Raw genomic sequence first — 17,807 nt, forward strand, 5'->3', positions numbered from 1 at the left:
TCCTCTGAAGAACAAAAGTCATACAAGTTTGAGATGCATACGGGGGAGAAATTATCATTTTGTATTTTTATCATAAGTTAACTATTCCTTTAATTGCTCTTGAATTTATTTTTAACAATTTAATATTTTTTTACTTTTAGACCTGATGGAGCTGAAAGAGGAAAGTCAAGATCTGAATGAAGAGGAGGAGAAACATCAGTATCAGATACCTGTTGATGTCATTACTGGTGATCAATCTTTTAGTGACTCACAGACTGAAGAAACAAAATCCAAAAAATCTTTCATATGCCGTCAGTGTGGAAAGAGTTTCACACAAAAAGGAAGCCTAAATATCCACATGAGAATTCACACTGGAGAGAAGCCCTTTACCTGCCATCAATGTGGAAAGAGTTTCATAAAGAAAGACAACCTGAGGCAACACATGAGAATTCACACTGGAGAGAGGCCTTTCACATGCCGTCAATGTGGAAAGAGTTTCAAACAAAAATGTAGCGCATATATCCATAAGAGAATTCACTCTGGAGAGAAGCCTTTCACATGCTGTCAGTGTGGAAAGAGTTTCATAAAGAAAGCAAGCCTAAAGAGACACATGAGAAATCACACTGGAGAAAAGCTCTTCACATGCCTTTACTGTGAAAAGAGTTTCACACAGAATGGAGATCTTAATATCCACATGAGAATTCATACTGGAGAGAAGCCTTTCATGTGTCATCATTGTGGAAAGAGTTTCACACTAAATGGAAATCTTAAAATCCACATGAGAAATCACACTGGAGAAAAGCCCTTCACATGCCCTCGCTGTGGAAAGAGTTTCACACAGAATGGAAATCTTAAACTCCACATGAGAAATCACACTGGAGAAAAGCCCTTCACATGCTGTCACTGTGGAAAGAGTTTCAAACAGAATGGAAATCTTAAAATCCACATGAGAAATCACACTGGAGAAAAGCCCTTCACATGCTGTCACTGTGGAAAGAGTTTCACACAGAATGGAAATCTTAAAATCCACATGAGAATTCACACTGGAGAAAAGCCCTTCACATGCCCTCACTGTGGAGACAATTTCAAATTAAAAAGAGACTTTAATTACCACAGAGGAATTCACGTTAGAGAGAAAGGTTTTTACATGCCCTCAGAATCAGAACCAGAAGGATCTTTATTGCCAGGTTGTCTCACAGACTCAAGGAATGTGTCTTCAGTGACAGAAGCTTCCAGTGCACCCAAACCCAAAATAGATTATTCCTCTTGGTTTAGAGAATAAATTCTTTGACAGAAAACATAACTTCTACACTTAATTTTAACATAATGGAGTAACAATATTTTTAAATTACCCAATTAAGTAGCCTCAAATTGTCCCTGATGTCATTCATTTCATCAGTTTTCCATAATATTTATTGTCACACTTCTGATTTACACAATTGTTATGCGAGCTCGTTAACAATAGCATGTGTTAACATGCTAAATGTTAAGTAGTTAAGTAAAGAGTCATTAAATAAGCAAAAGCTCCACTCTTTACCACAATGGTTACCCAACGTAACAGAATTGGTTCTAAATCCCAAATTCACTGAACATCTTTGCCTTTTCTCATCTTGCTCAAAAACATAAAATAACACTTAATTTCAAAATGTTTACCCTCCCGATCAAGTACCACACAAAGCATGCTGGGAACTATAAATCCCCCCTACCCAGTTTCAGTTATGTCAACAAAAAATGTATTTATGAAGTACCAACACAAATGGATTAAGTACAACTCAATTTAAAACATTTAAGTAGATTGGATACAATGAAATTAAGTTCAAGAATTGTGTTGTATAAGCTCATTTTAATTATGTAAATTGTAGGGGGCTTGGGTAGCTCAGCAAGTGAAGATCGCAAGATCGAATCCAGGACGTGCTGAATGACCCCAGTCAGACTTCCTAAGCAACCAATTGGCCCGGTTGCTGGGGTGGGTAGAGTCACGTTGGGTTAACCTCCTCATGGTCACAATAATGTGGTTCTCGCTCTCGGTGGGGCATGTGGTGTGTTGTGCGTGGATGCCGCGGAGAATAGCTTGAAGCCTCCACACGCACTAGGTCTCCACGGTAATGCGCTCAACAAGCCACGTGATAAGATGCGCAGATTGACAGTCTCGGACACAGAGGCAACTGAGATTCGTCCTCCGCCACCAGGATTGTGGTGAGTCACTATGCCACCATGAGGACATAGAGCGAATTGGGCATTCCAAATTGGGGAGAAAATAAAAAATAAAAATTATGTAAATTGTAGAGTTTGGGTACTCATACTCGGACTTGAGTCAGAGTCAAACTTTTAATGGATTTTTTTTTTATTATTATTTATTTTTTTGTCCTGTCGAGTCCATGGCATTTGTGATGCACTAAAAAGAAAAAAACAAAACAGGAATAAGGACAATGAGAAATAAATGAACACAGCTCTGTCTGCATGCAACTGTAGTTCCTGATGTCGTAGATGTAGCCAGAGTTTGTTTCTCCATGTTCTACAACACACACGCACACACCACACTCATCAGTCAACCAATATGCTTGAATGGATCGATTACCGAGATAGCTGAATGGATCGATTACCGAGATAGCTTGCACGAAGAAAAAATAAGACAGATATGTAGCAACGTATTAGAAACTAAACAAAGCAGTTTCACATGGAACTTTACAACTGGTAAAATCGCACGTGGCTACTCCTTTCGCCTTTAGTGGAAGTGTTGGTGCAGTCAAGCCGGTGCGGTTTCATTGTGGTTAAAATAAAGAACTTCATTAAGCCAAGTCACCCACAAAATATCTCTCAATATTTACAGTACTAAAAACAACATATCACAAAATATAAATACTGAAAAATAGTATTAATATTAGGCTGTTAAGTCTTTTTAAGCTTAATGTACTGTATACACCCAAATAGGCAGTTATTTCTGTAGTCTCTTGGTCCACGCAGTGTTGTCAGCTTGAACCAGAAACCCTATCATCTGGGTTATCTATAATAGCTTAATAAATGAACTGTGTAACTTTTTAAATATTCAAAAAAATCTTTATTACTAAAGCAGACAGCAACTCTAAACTGATTAAATAAAACAGCACCTATTTATTATTGATTTACTGTATTTTCAACTTGCTTAAATGTGCACTCAGTAATTTTTTCCTCATTTATAAAGTTGAACTCCTTAAGACATGAATTGTAATTTTGCAATATACATCAATGAGCCAAAACATTATGACAACCTGCCTAATATGCTGTTGGTCCTCTGCGTGCTGCCAAATCCGCCGAGGCATGGACTCTACAAGACCCCTGAAGGTGTCCTGTGGTATCTGGCACCAAGACATTACCAGCAGATCCTTCAAGTCCTGTAAGTTGCAAGGTGAAGCTGCCATGGATCGGACTTGTTGGTTCAGCACATCCCACAGATGCTCAATCGGATTGAGATCTGGGGAATTTGGAGACCAGGGCAACACTTTGAACTCTTCATTATGTTCTTCAAACCATTCCTGTGCAGTGTGGCAGGACACATTATCCTGCTTAGAGACATGCCATCAGGATTACCATTGCCATTAAGGGGTGTACCTGGTCTGCAATGATGTTTAGGTATGTGGCACGTGTCAAATTGACGTTGAAAACAGGACTCATCGGACCAGGTGACCTTCCACTGCTCCGAGGTCCAGTCCAGTTCTTTTTATTTTTGACAGCAGCTGCTGCGAGGTGCACACAGAGGCATCATTGTTTTGCGTGTATGTGCAGCGGTGAGCGGAACTGCCCCACATTGTGCCGTTTTCTGCTAATTAACTAGAGACTTGCGACTGTCATGTCCCGTGCGAAATGACCCTTATTATTATTAGATAGGGATATTAATACTAAAATAAATTGAAAGGACAAATTGAAAATGAAGTAGAAATGAAAACTAAATTAAAATTCAAAACAATAATAACCCTGGTTGTAATGACTAACACACCTGTTTTATTTTCTATCAACTTTCACTTTCTTTAGTCTATGTTTGAGTGGAGGGGAAAAAGTGACAAATTATTGAAATGTCAACAGGACGCAATAAGAAGCGTGTTGGAGGACAGTTTTGTCTTCATACACTTAAAGCATTTGCTTTTGTTCTGAAACCATTTTGAAGTTTGTTCAGCAGGATACTAATAAAATATGTAGACATGAAATAACTAGAGGTATGTTTTTGTTAAATTTATATTGACATATTTTTTCTTCGTTTTTAATGTTACAGTTTTATTTCAGATTCAGTTGGACTTTGACTCAATCCGGATTTGGCCTGTTATGACTCTGACTCGACTTGGACTCAATTGGTTATAGACTCTGACTTGACTAGGACTAAGGTAGACTCAACACTAGTAAATTAAATAAACATCAAAAACTATTTATGTGCAGTTGTTGAACATACTTGATTGGTTCACATTCACCCTACATAATAGAAAAGAGAAGTACATCATTCAAAAGCAAAGAAAACAAGTTTAGAAGAGAAACACAATTTTTATTGTGTACAGTTAAAGTAAAAAGTTAACATACACTTAGGTTGAAGTCATTAAAACTCATTTTTTTAACCACTCCACAGGTTTAATATTAGCAAACTATAGTTTTGGCAAGTCGTTTAGGACATTTACTCTGCATGACATGAGTAATTTTTCCAACAATTGTTTACAGACAGATTGTTTCACTTTTAATTGACTAAATCACAGTTCCAGTGGATCAGAAGTTTACATACACTAAGTTAACTGTGCCTTTAAGCAGCTTGGAAAATTCCAGAAAATGATTTTAAGCCTTTAGCCAATTAGCTTCTTATAGGAGGTGTACTGAATTGGAGGTGTACCTGTGGATGTATTTTAAGGCCTACCTTCAAACTCAGTGCCTCTTTGCTTGACATCATGGGAAAATCAAAAGAAATCAGCCAAGACCTCAGAAATTTTTTTTGGACATTCACAAGTCTGGTTCATCCTTGGGAGCAATTTTCAAACACCTGAAGGTACCACATTCATCTGTACAAACAATAGTACGCAAGTACAAACAGCATGGGACCACGCAGCCATCAAACCGCTCAGGAAGGAGACGCATTCCGTCTCATAGAGATGAACGTAGTTTGGTGTGAAAAGTGCAAATCAATCCCAGAACAGCAGCAAACTACCTTGTGAAGATGCTGGAGGAAACAGGTAGACAAGTATCTATATCCACAGTAAAACGAGTCCTATATCCACATAACCTGAAATGCTGCTCAGCAAGGAAGAAGCCACTGCTCCAAAATTGCCATAAAGCCAGACTACCGTTTGCAAGTGCACATGGGGACAAAGATCTTATTTTTTGGAGAAATGTCCTCTGGTTTAATGAAACAATAATTGAACCGTTTGGCCATAATGACCATCGTTATGTTTGGAGGAAAAAGGGTGTACTTCACAAAATAGATGGCATCATGAGGAAGGAAAATTATGTGGATATATTGAAGCAATTATTTAGACTCAATAAGTGCCTGAGAAAATACATATATAGCGTATGTGTTTACATATATATATATATATATATATATATATATATATATATATATATATATATATTAAAATGTATATTTATACACACACTACCGGTCAAAAGTTTTGAAACGCTTGACTGAAATGTTTTTCATGATCTTAAAAATCTTTTGATCTGAAGGCGAATGCTTAAATGTTTGAAATTAGTTTTGTAGACAAAATATAATTGTGCCACCATATTCATTTATTTCATTATAAAACTAAAATTTAATAACAAATAAAAAACAAACGTGGACCAATTAATAATGAAAAGCAGCCAATAAGTGCCCAACATAGATGGGAATTCCTTCAATACTGTTTAAAAAGAATCTCAGGGTGATACCTCAAGAAGTTGGTTGAGAAAATGTCAAGTGTACATGTATGCAAATTCTAGGCAAATGGTGACTAATCTTAAGATGCTAAAATATAACACAGTTTTTTTTATTTTGGATTCTGTTTATTCACAACATAATTCCCATAGTTCCATTTATGTTATTCCATAGTTTTGATGACTACTATTATTCTAAAATGTGAAGAAAAAGAATTATAATAAAGAATAAGTGTTTCAAAACTTTTGTGTGACAGCCAGTTGCATCTCATGAAATTTCAGTGTGAAAATAATGAATCCTATTCTTGTGAGAGGAATAATATTCTGTTGTGTGTTACCATTGATCAAATCATTCTTGATCTGAGCGACAATGAAGCAGATGACACTGATCAATGTGAATGGTCTAATGCAATACAATGACAATTACCCTGGATGGACAGAAAGACCAAATTGGGAGGAAATTGATTCCTCCAGTGAAGATATGTATGAAGAGATGAATGATGTGTTACATATTTAATCATTCTTTCATTGATTTAATACTCTGATTTACTCTGATGCAGTCTGAAACTATGGAAAACAGCTTGGCTTGCAGTCTCTCTCTGTGTAAGGCCTTTCTGTGTCAAGGGAAAATGAGTTGATGTGATACAGACAGTGAGAGACCTTGGAAACAGGAGACGGGATGTATGTGATAAGCGAATGAGTAGGGAGTTTTAAGATAAGAAACACCTGTGGCAGTTTAACTTCTCTAGGGAGAATTACAGACTTTCTGTGTATGACCCAGAAAAAAAATGTGTATTGATGCTAAAAGGATGATCTATTGTTTTTAATTAGAACAAAGCCAGGCTCTGCCTGGTGCCTGCCTGAAAGAGGCAGAGGACCCATGTGCATTAATTAGTGCTAGAAATGAGATGAAATGAATGTATGTGGGTGTGCACACATTTCCCATCTTACAAGAATGTGTGTATCCAATGACTGTAATAAGGGAAATCATTTAATATACTAATCAAATTAATGCAGAAAGTTATGATTATTAGTTAATATAAAATATGTAACCATATGAGGTGATTACAGTATGCTTTATGCATATAAAATAAATAGTCATGCTGTTGCCATCATTGAAGCAAGTTTGCTCAGGATGACCAGCTGAAAGAGAGAAGGTGGAACAGAAACTGTATAAATGTGTAACAGCCAGCAGAGATGTAAATGTTATATGGCGATCACATGAAGGACACATGATTACTCCAACAGCACTCCTTACTATTCTAATCTCAGATGCACATGGTTTTGACCATTGCGCAAGGGGGGAGGTGATTACAAAAAAAAAAAATGACAGGGATATTGCTCCACAAAACTGTACAATAAAAGAAGCCCCATTTGCAACAGCCACAAAGCCCCAGGATGCTTTAATACATCTAGGGAAGGATGCCTTTTAAATTGTGAAAACCAAACTCTAGTTTTTCCTAGGATAAGAACATTTGCAGACTACTTTTGGATCTGTGGAGGAAGACGATTGTGGGCTACATTACCCAAAGGTGTAACAGAGTAAGATTAGTGAAAGAAATAACAATATTAGACTGGAACCTAAAATAATCTGAAAACCTGGATGAACCTAGAGAAACTGTACAGAAAAAAGAGCATACCAGCCAGACCCTGAAGTATACTTAGATGCAATCTGTCAAACATGAGGAATACCTCATAAATTTAAAGCTAGAGATGAAGTAAAATCAGGCTTGTAGTCTATATTTGTATGGATACCGGTTAATAAGAATACAGAATGGATTAATTACATTTACAACAATCAGCAAAAATGCATTAATTACACTGATGATGCATTGAAGGACCTAGGAGAACAACTAGGACTTACAAGTAAAATGGCATGGTTGGAAATTGGTTTGACAAACGATTTGGATTCTAGAAAGAATGGCTCACTAAAGTGGGAGTAATAATAGCCATAGCTGTTGTTATTTTTGTGTTGTTTTGTTGTGTTATGCCTCTCCTCAGATCAATGTTGGCCAGTGCTGCAGCCAAACAGATGATCAATGTGTTTGAAAAGTCATCTGGAATTGACATTAGGGCCACCATATACAGTGGCATGCAAAAGTTTGGGCACCCCTGATCAAAATTTCTGTTGCTGTGAATAGCTAAGAAAAAGTGCTTATGTAGAATAGTTTGAGCATTATTTTAATCAAGGAAAATAAGGATGAGACTGTAAGGTTTTCGTGACCTCTGTGAAATAATGGTGGCAAATAAGGAGAGTGGAGAAGCACGCTTATTGATTAAGATAACAGGAGAGGTGTGCTTATGAGGTAATGTGTGATAACAGAAGTGTATAAGCAAGTAAGCTTTGAATGATAGGATTAGACGAAACAGCTGGCATCTCGGCTTTGTTGTTTTGCTCAATAAAATCTAACCTTTGACATCTGGAATTCCTGACTTCGAGAGTTTTCTTACCGAGGGGGAAAGAGACTCCAATATTCCACAACAATCTCCATTCTGTTGGCTGGTCAGCATCACAAATCTTTTTGACAGGAAAAATTGGAGTCCGTACTAGAGATGTTGGGCATATGGCACAACTATGCCAGACTTTAAAAATGATTAAAAAACGGGACGTATCCCTTCCTTCTCTTCCAATTTGAGGGGGTATTGTTCTTTGCACAGCCTATATGATGATTTAGGAGCGATCACAACCGGTTCAACATTTTTAAGTAGTCCCACATCATATTTGCTTTCGGCCCACAAATCACTTGGTACTTCAGCTAGCTCAGGAGGCAGTTCCCCCAGCATGACGAATGACGGAGAGAGTTTGTCACATCTCCTGAACTATCTGAACGCCCCTCGGTTTCTATGTTATGCTGACAGTCTGTTTTGAAACGATCGATCTGTACACTATGCCACACATTTGAGTCGCCCACTTTAGTCCAGTCATCCGCAAATGTACATTGTTTCACCCATGGGCCTATATTTTCTCATTCAAGCATTTTCCCTTTGGCCAGTGATATATGTTGTCTGGCATTGGGTACCCTATACTGCTTCTCTTCTGCGAGGCTGGGCAGCCGAACTCCAACAGCACACTTATCCTTAGACCAAAACAACCAGTCTGTTTTCAACCAATGAGACCTCACTCACTTTTCAACTAACCTTTCTCATACTGCTCGTCTGGCACATCTGATACAAATGCTGTACTGTACAATGCAATGAATCAATCTCCATAAAGTCAGTTCCTTCATGTTTCAAGTGCATATATGCCAGTTTTACAAGCTCACTTCCTACTGTGCTCTTTATGTCATTGTGTAGTTGCCATTCATAAGCATATAAATGTGTGTTCATGTTGCATTTTGCCATCATGTTTTCTGGTGGGTCAACAATTTCATTTGGGCCCTGCTTACAGGCTGAAATTTTCCTCAAATCCATATGTCTCTGAAACGTAGTCCTTATTCAGTCAATGAGCCTGCACACATAAGTCATGTAATCAGTGTTCAGTCCGTCATCATCAAATTGCAAATCTTCCGTAGTGAAACCTACTGACACTCTTCCCCATTTCAAATTCATCTGAGTTCCAAGCAGTCACCGCAATTCTCCTGATGTTGGTCTGAACTGCGTAATCAGCTGCTGCAGTTGTATGGCATTCTCCTCACCCCGGCTTCCTCCACATCTGGGAGGGTTTGTGCCACTTCTTTTATGTCTGCAGAAGTCCATGGACGGGACACATACTGAGTTCCACTCTCCCCATAAGCCACTTGGATCTGCGGCATGTAAATGACATCTGTGTCGGAGAAGCTTCGAGGTGATTTTGGTGATGACACTAACTTTGAAAAACTGTCTTGCAGCCCACTGTACACCTTTTCCTGGCGCGTATGCAATGGTGAAGTCAGCTGCAGTTTCTCTGTATATGGTAATCCAGTTCCTTCCTTCATGCTTACTGTATACGATGGCGGTGGTGGCACTGATGGTGAGATGCTAGCTGATTGGGGCTTCGTTGTCGACCCCAGGGTTGCCTCGTCTTGTGCTGCTTGATCTGATTGTTTGTTCTGCCGATCTCAGCATTGCCCAGTCAGGTCAGGATCATCTGAGTACTTCAGACACTGAGACAAGTTGTTAGTTTTTTCTGTCCCTGCCTGACATTTTCTTTCCCTGATGTTTGCTTCTGTGAGCCAGTCTGCATATGTTTTCCAGTCTGCCTGAAACACTACATGCTTTTTCTGCCTCCTTTTTGACATACCTTCATGTTCTTCCCTACTCTTCTTTTCCTTCTCCTCTAACCTTTTTTTTAATTGTTTCAATTATAGTGTGCTGACATTTCCTGTTTTTGAAAATCCGCATTCAACTACTTAGACTTGTAGTTGATCACAGCAGCATTTGCCATAATTATTTTTTTTCATGTATTTGCTATTTGGAGATCCCAGATCTGGTTCATCTATTACCCTTCATTTTCTTTTTTTTTACTATTGTTCGAACCCATTTTAGGCAATGCTCTAATGGTCCCAGACCTGTCGTAGTAACCCATTGGTTAAAATAATTTTAGCAATTATTTAGAATCCCGTTTATTCCAGCCCTGATCTTTCCTTAATTAAAGATTTAAATTTCCCTAATTATGAATCACAGCGGAATTTCTGTTCTGGTCCCAGACCAGCTATTCTGACCCTGGTCTTTCCTCAACTAAATAACAATTATAAAAATTAGCATCTATTGAGAATCACAATGGAATTTTCTTACCAAAAAGAGAATTGCTGCTTAAGTCTGTTTGCTGTTTCCTTATCCTTTTACTCCGTGGATCGTGCGTTGATCCAACTCCGCCCTCAGGTTCCCATGTCTTACCCTCTTTTGTGAGGGAGGTTCAGGCTACAGGGACTCTAACCTTGATTGTGCACACTTTTCATCCTTTGGCACTGAGCGCATTGCCGAATCAGCCGACAATCCTGCCCGACTACACCAAGATTGTTGTGCAAATTCTGTAAAATAAGAGACTCAGAGTCAGAAAATGTTTTTCTGGATCTTTAATATACTTTCAAGTAGTCTCAATCACCATATATAAATCAAAGGTTTCCACAGGCGAAGAGCAAAGAGCTCTTTGTGTCCTCTGCCTTATACTCTGCCAGGCGTGGTTTCTGTGATACCCAGTGCCAGAAGCAGACTGGCTCCTCTCAGCACTGACCACTCAGTGTCCATGATTCGACCATGCCTCGAGCGTGTGAACATCTTGTGTCTTACTCTACTAATGCTGTTGCTGGGCAGAATAAGGAGGGAGAATTCAAATAAATGTATACAAAAGAGAAAACAGACAGAGAGAACACAAAGTACCCAGAAGAGAAACAATAGAATACAAAGTCTTAATAATTTCCATTACAATGCATAACTTCCCCAAGCTGTTACTTATATAAGCATTTGCAATCACTTTGGATAAGAAACAGATCAATATTTCAGTTCTTTTTACTATAAATCTCCACTTTGACTTTCAGAATGTAAAAGTGAAGTTTCATAGTAAAAAAGGACTTAAATATTTAGCTGTTTCTCACCCACACTTATCATGTTTTTACAGAAACTTGGATGTATGCGGAGATTCCAGACTCAGCCATCGAACCCGCGGGGTTCTCCATGCACCGAGCAGACAGGGCGAAAGACCTCTCAGGTAAAAGCAGAGGTGGTGGTGTATGTTTTATGATCAACAAATCCTGGTGTGATCAGAGGAACGTACATTCTATCAAGTCTTTCTGCTCTCCTGATCTGGAATTTCTCATGCTTCTGTGTCGACCATTCTGGCTACTGAGGGAATTCACAGTGGTCATTATCACAGCTGTGTACATCCCCTCACAAGCTGACACAGACCGGACACTCAAGGAACTGGACGGGATTATAAGCAAGTAGGAAACCGCGCACACTGAGGCCGCGTTCATTATGACCGGGGACTTTAACAAAGCCAATTTTAAATCAACTGCACCAAAATACCACCAACACATCAGTTTTAACACACGAGGGGACTGGGTTTTGGATCATTGCTACTCTCCCTTCCGGGATGGCTACAAATCCCTCCCCCGCCCACCATTTGACAAATCAGACCACTTTTCCATTCTGCTTCTGCCTGCTTACAGGCAGAAACTGAAACAGGAAGCACCCACCCTCAGAATGATCCAATGTTGGTCGGACCAACCAGACTCTATGCTACAAGACTGTTTTGATCACATGGACTCGGAGATGTTCCGGTCCGCCTCTGATGACGACATCGAGGTTTACGCTGATAGTGTAACGTGTTTCATCAGAAAGTGCGTAGAGGATGTTGTTCCGTCCAAAACAATACGGATCTACCCGAACCAGAAACCTTGGATTAATAGCGATGTTCGTGCGGCACTTAATGCACACTTAATTCCGGGAATGCGGAGGAGCATAAACAAGCCAGTTATGCCCTCCGAAAAGAGCATCCAAACGCCAGTACAGGAACAAGATTGAAGGACAATTTAACACCACCAACTCTAGAAGCATGTGGCAGGGAATTAATATCATCACAGACTTTAAAGGGAATATAAACTCCACCGTGAACACTGCTGCCTCTCTCCCGGATGAGCTAAATACTTTTTATGCATGGTTCAAGGGAAATAACACAGCCTTCGCAGAGAACTCTCGTGGCCGAACCTACAGAGGATAGTTCACTCTCCGTCTCTGTAGCGGATGTAACCCAATCCTTCCGACGGGTGAATATCCGTAAAGCCGCGGGTCCAGACGACATTCCGGGCCATGTCATCAGAGAGTGTGTGAACCAACTGGCTGGGGTTTTTACGGATATTTTCAACCTTTCCCTCTTTTGGTCTTTAGTCCCCACATGCTTTAAAATGTCCACTATTGTGCCTGTACCAAAGCAATCAAAAATAACTTGCTTAAATGACTGGCGTCCTGTTGCTCTGACCCCCATCATCAGCAAATGCTTTGAGAGACTAATCAGAGATTACATCTGCTCTGTGCTGCCTCCATCAATGGACCCATTGCTGTTTGCTTACCGCAACAATTGCTCCACTGATGATACCATTGCATCTACAATACACACTGCTCTCTCCCACCTGGAAGAAAGGAACACTTATGTGGGAATGCTATTTGTAGACTACAACTCAGCATTGAACTCCATAGTGCCATCCAAGCTCGATGAGAAACTCCGGGCTCTGGGCTTAAACAGCTCGCTGTGCAGCTGGATCCTAGACTTCCTGTCAAGCAGACGCTAGATGGTTAGAATGGGCAGTAACATCTCATCACTGACCCTCAATACTGGAGCCCCGCAGGCCTGTGTTCTTAGCCCACTCCTGTATTTCCTGTACACACATGACTGTGTGGCAACACATAGCTCCAATGCCATCATTAAGTTTGCTGATGATACGACGGTGGTAGGTCTGATCACTGACAATGATGAAACTACAGAGAGGAGGTGCACACTCTGACATGCTGGTGTCAGGAGCACAACCTCTCCCTCAATATCAGTAAGACAAAGGAGCTTGTGGTGGACTTCAGGAGAAGAGAAAGAGAACACAGTCCCATCACCATCAATGGAGCACCAGTGGAGAGAGTCAGCAGCTTCAAGTTCCTGGGTGTCCACATCACTGAGGAACTCACATGGTCCGTACACACTGAGGCCGTTGTGAAGAAGGCTCATCAGCGCCTCTTCTTCCTGAGACGGCTGAGGAAGTTTGGAATGAACCGCCACATCATCACACGGTTCTACACCAGCACTGTAGAGAGCATCCTGACTGGCTGCATCTCCGCCTGGTGTGGCAATAGCACCGCCCACAACCGCAAAGCCCTGCAAAGGGTGGTGCGAACTGCCAGACACATCATCGGAGGAGAGCTTCCCTCCCTCCAGGACATATACACCAGGTGGTATGTGAAAAAAAGCTCGGAGGATCATCAGAGACTCCAGCCACCCGAGCCATGGGCTACTCTCACTGCTACCATCAGGCAGATGGTATCGCAGCATCAGGACCCGCACCAGCCAACTTCATGACAACTTCTTCCCCCAAGCAATCAGACTTTTGAACTCTTGATCTCTCATGATCAATATACATCAGCACTGCACTTTATTAATCTTATTATCTTACACTGGACTGTCATAAATTATATTCTCTTAACAACACACTGGCAACTGACTATCAACCGACAGCCTGAATGTCAATACAGTACAATACAACCTACTGTACATTTTATATACAGTTACTATATACTACTGTATACTATATATACTATTTTGTTTTATTGTATAATGTGTATTCTATATTGTGTGTATTGTATAATGTGCATTGTATATTATTATTTGTATATTGTGTTGTGTAATTATGTGTATATTAGATTTTAAATTGTGTTGTGTAAATTTGATGTTTATTGTAGTTTGGTATGTCTCATCACTGTCACGACTGCTATGTTGCACCCAAGAATTTCACACACTATTGCACTTGTGTATATTGTTGTGTGACAATAAAAGTGATTTTATTTTATTTTATTTGATATCTCTTCTGAATACATATATTTAACTACTGAAATTATATTGATAATTGTTATGATGCCATTATGTGATATTTGGAGCTTGAAAGGTCTTGCCACCATTCACTTGCATTGTATGGACCTAGAGAGTTGAAATATTCCTCTAAAAATCTTCAATTGTGTTCAGTAGAAGAAAGAAAGTCATACACATCTGGGATGGCATGAGGTTGAAAAAAAAGGAGTCATTTTTGGGTGAACTATCCCTTTAAGTGATTTAAAAAGGTGTCACAACCATTATATTCCCATTATTAAATTTTTCAAATGAATCACAATCATATTAATAATTATAAAATTATTATATCAGACAAATGTGTCAGACAAGTTCTGTTTGTTTGATTTAAAATAAAATAAATATCATCGACTCTGTTGCTTTCTTTTTAAAATTAAGTTTAACCCCACAACCTGTGCAAACAATCTCTGTGATGGATTTTGTGGCCACAATTAATGTATTCATATAATATCAAAAATTTGGAAATAAACGGTATATGACACTGCATGTATTGATATTATTATTATACCACAGATCTAAAGCTTTAATTTGCACCTAAATGAGTTATGTTATTGTTTGTTACACAAAAGATATTAAACAAAGAATGAAAACTTTCTACCAACACTGGCAACTTTATTATTATTATTATTATTATTATTATTATTATTATATTAATTTTCTGGTTTTAGTCAAAACGTCTCGGAGTGAAAGGACTTTTATTTATTTTTCTCTGAACAGCCATGTGCGTTAGTGACGTCATCAGGGCTGCGCCGTGATTCTCTTGTTGTTGTTTGACTGCAGGAGGTTTGTGTGTTTCGGAGTTTAATGAGTTTAGAACTTTACAAAACATTCTAACTTGATTTTAAGTTATTTTAAATGTGTTCCTACAATGTTTTAATATGATTGAGATCGTTTTAATGTATTAATATGAAATAAGTGTGTCTAGATTATTACTGAATATAAATATCATCGTAATGTTTTATGTGAAGTTCTGATAGTTGTTCTCTTATAAATGCAGCAACATGTTTGTGTTATTTTCTGTGCTGTTTTACACATTTCCACATGAGAAACAGAAAGAATAACTTCACGTTTCTTTTTCTTTCTGTTGATTTTTCCAACATCTTCAACATGATGAAGAAAAGTTTCCAGATACGGAAGAGAAACTCCAGATGAAACGAGATCTGTGTGACAAACTGCTGTAAAGATGGAGTTTATTAAAGAAGAGAGTGAAGACATCAGTATTACACAAACATGTGAAGATACTGAAGAACAAAGAGGTTGGTATAATTTTTTATTATTTTTTTATCCTTCATTAAATGTGCACTCAGTACGTTTCCCTCATTGAAAAGTTTTACCCCTAAATAAGTGTATTTTTGAAATATATCTTTAAAATCATGTCGCCTACACTCAAATGAATCAGAATCAGAATGAGCTTTATTGCCAAGTATGCTTACACATACAAGGAATTTGTCTTGGTGACAGGAGCTTCCAGTGTACAACAATACAAAAACAGCAGCAAGACATAGATAATAATAAAAAATAAAAAACTAATTATACACATACGTACAGACACACACACACATACACATGGGTAGTGCAAATCTAATACAATCTGTTATGTACAGTGCAAATGTTTTTTGTTTTTTTCTATCCAGAGGAATGTAATGGCAGAAGAGGTTGGATGTGTTGGATAAATATTAAAAAGACTAAACTGTGTATTGCACATAGTTATTGCTCAAAGGGGCAATTTAACTGTTCATGAGATGGATAGCCTGAGGGAAAAAACTGTTCTTGTGCCTGACGGTTCTGGTGCTTAGAGCTCTGAAGCGTCGGCCAGAAGGCAACAGTTCAAAAAGATAGTGGGCAGGGTGAGTGGGGTCCAGAGTGATTTTTTCCAGCCTTTTTCCTCACTCTGGAAGTGTATAGTTCTTGAAGGCGGGGCAGGGGGCAACCAATAATCCTCTCAGCAGTCCGAACCGTCCTTTGTAGTCTTCTGATGTCTGATGACATAGCTGAACCAAACCAGACAGTTATTGAAGTGCAGAGGACAGACTCAGTGACTGCTGAGAAGAACTGTATCAGCAGCGCCTGTGGCAGGTTGAATTTCCACAGCTGGCAAAGGAAGTACAACCTCTGCTGGGCCTTTTGACATGGCCATGACATGGAGTTTCTGATTTTGTGTGTTGCTGCATCCAAGCAGCTTCAATGGGTAAAGCTTAAAGTAGCCCTTATTTGGCAGATTTGGTGGCTTAGTAAGTCATAACAGCAGTAAAATAACAGCGGCTTTGTTACACCAGTAAAATATATTTTCTTAACTGACAATCGTTAACCTTAATGAATGAACATCGATTAATCTTTAATAATAACAATAAACTATAAGTGGTGCTTGAAATAAAATAAAAATACAAGATGCATATTTTTCTTCAATCAGTGCTTTATTTATACAAAGTTTGATTTTTGATTGACCAAATGACTTTTTTGCTCCAGAGATGCACTCTTGTGAAATACAGATGCGCTTGAAGCACAAAAAGAATTTGCTTTGATGGCCACCCATGTGAAATTTCAGAAAAGACCTGTCCATGTTCCTCAATTCTCTCAGTTTCACTTGAAGCCCTGATCACTGAAAGGTACACACACAGCGCTATAGGATGATGTAATTGGATATCGACGATGTCTTACAATTCTCCCGATGCCAATTTTGAAACTCATTGACAGACAGTGATCGACAATATCAATAAATAATAAAACCATGGATCTGGGAAGTCGCCAGATATATTCAGCTGTAGCCCAGGGTGTAAAATGTAAACCCGCCACTCTCCAAATGCGATGAGGCTAAAACTGGCTGCGCCACTGCTCTTTTTCCGCAAGCTCCTCATCCAAAAGCAGGTAATTTATGAGTGGGTAAGTTTGCGCATCTGACCGTAACAGTGGTGGGTGACCTGAAAGACGTCTCAGAGTAACACATGACAAGAAATACTGTTGAACACAAAGACATGCCCTTGAAGAAACACTCTTTATTATATTTTTAAGAACACACAAAAGAAAAAGCCATAATTTCCCTTGTCTGATGCGCTGTTTGTTCAGAAGCATGCGGCAGGAGTGTGTTTCATGTGTGTCGGGTCAATTTTGGTGCGAAATCGCAGGTTTGCGTCATTCATCATTGCTTGTTTACATCATGTCCACAAGCTTAGAAAGAAGGACCAGCTACTGTCTGTGTCACGCCATGTGTGTGTGTGCCAGCTGGGGAAGCAATCGCAGTTCAATCAGTCGCTGTTCTAAACAGCAGCGGAATGAAAGTATTCTCCAGATTGATGTTTAATTGTTATTAACTGTTTGGCGAAGCTGTTTACATGCTTGGATACGTTTTCTGGTAGGGTTGTTGAAGCTTATATTGGTTGTCAAACATTAATGAACTGAACATCACCTGGGGATATTGTGTTCACAGTTTGAGATGTGTGTGTGTGTT

The 17,807-nt window shown here is 39.0% G+C and overlaps 2 protein-coding genes across 12 annotated transcripts in view; both read left to right on the forward strand.

Moving 5' to 3' along the window:
• LOC127442865 (gastrula zinc finger protein XlCGF57.1-like) overlaps positions 1-17,807 on the forward strand; it is a 228,733-nt gene that overhangs the window by 22,810 nt on the left and 188,116 nt on the right. The window lies entirely within an intron of this gene.
• The window catches only part of LOC127442916 (oocyte zinc finger protein XlCOF20-like), a 169,366-nt gene that overhangs the window by 16,759 nt on the left and 134,800 nt on the right, over positions 1-17,807 (forward strand). For 2 of the 11 annotated variants that reach the window (XM_051701298.1, XM_051701300.1), the window contains one exon: positions 141-10,762. The exons of 1 other annotated variant lie outside the window; for it this stretch is intronic. In XM_051701298.1, coding sequence (XP_051557258.1) covers positions 141-1,261 — 1,121 coding nt within the window. In that variant the 3' untranslated portion in view covers positions 1,262-10,762. Of the gene's footprint in view, positions 1-140; positions 10,763-15,388; positions 15,619-17,807 lie in introns of those variants that run through there. 8 more of the 11 variants (XM_051701305.1, XM_051701304.1, XM_051701302.1 and 5 more) reach the window with 6 other exon arrangements.

This window comes from Myxocyprinus asiaticus, chromosome 6 (genome assembly GCF_019703515.2).
Source record: "Myxocyprinus asiaticus isolate MX2 ecotype Aquarium Trade chromosome 6, UBuf_Myxa_2, whole genome shotgun sequence".
Classification (NCBI taxonomy): domain Eukaryota; kingdom Metazoa; phylum Chordata; class Actinopteri; order Cypriniformes; family Catostomidae; genus Myxocyprinus; species Myxocyprinus asiaticus.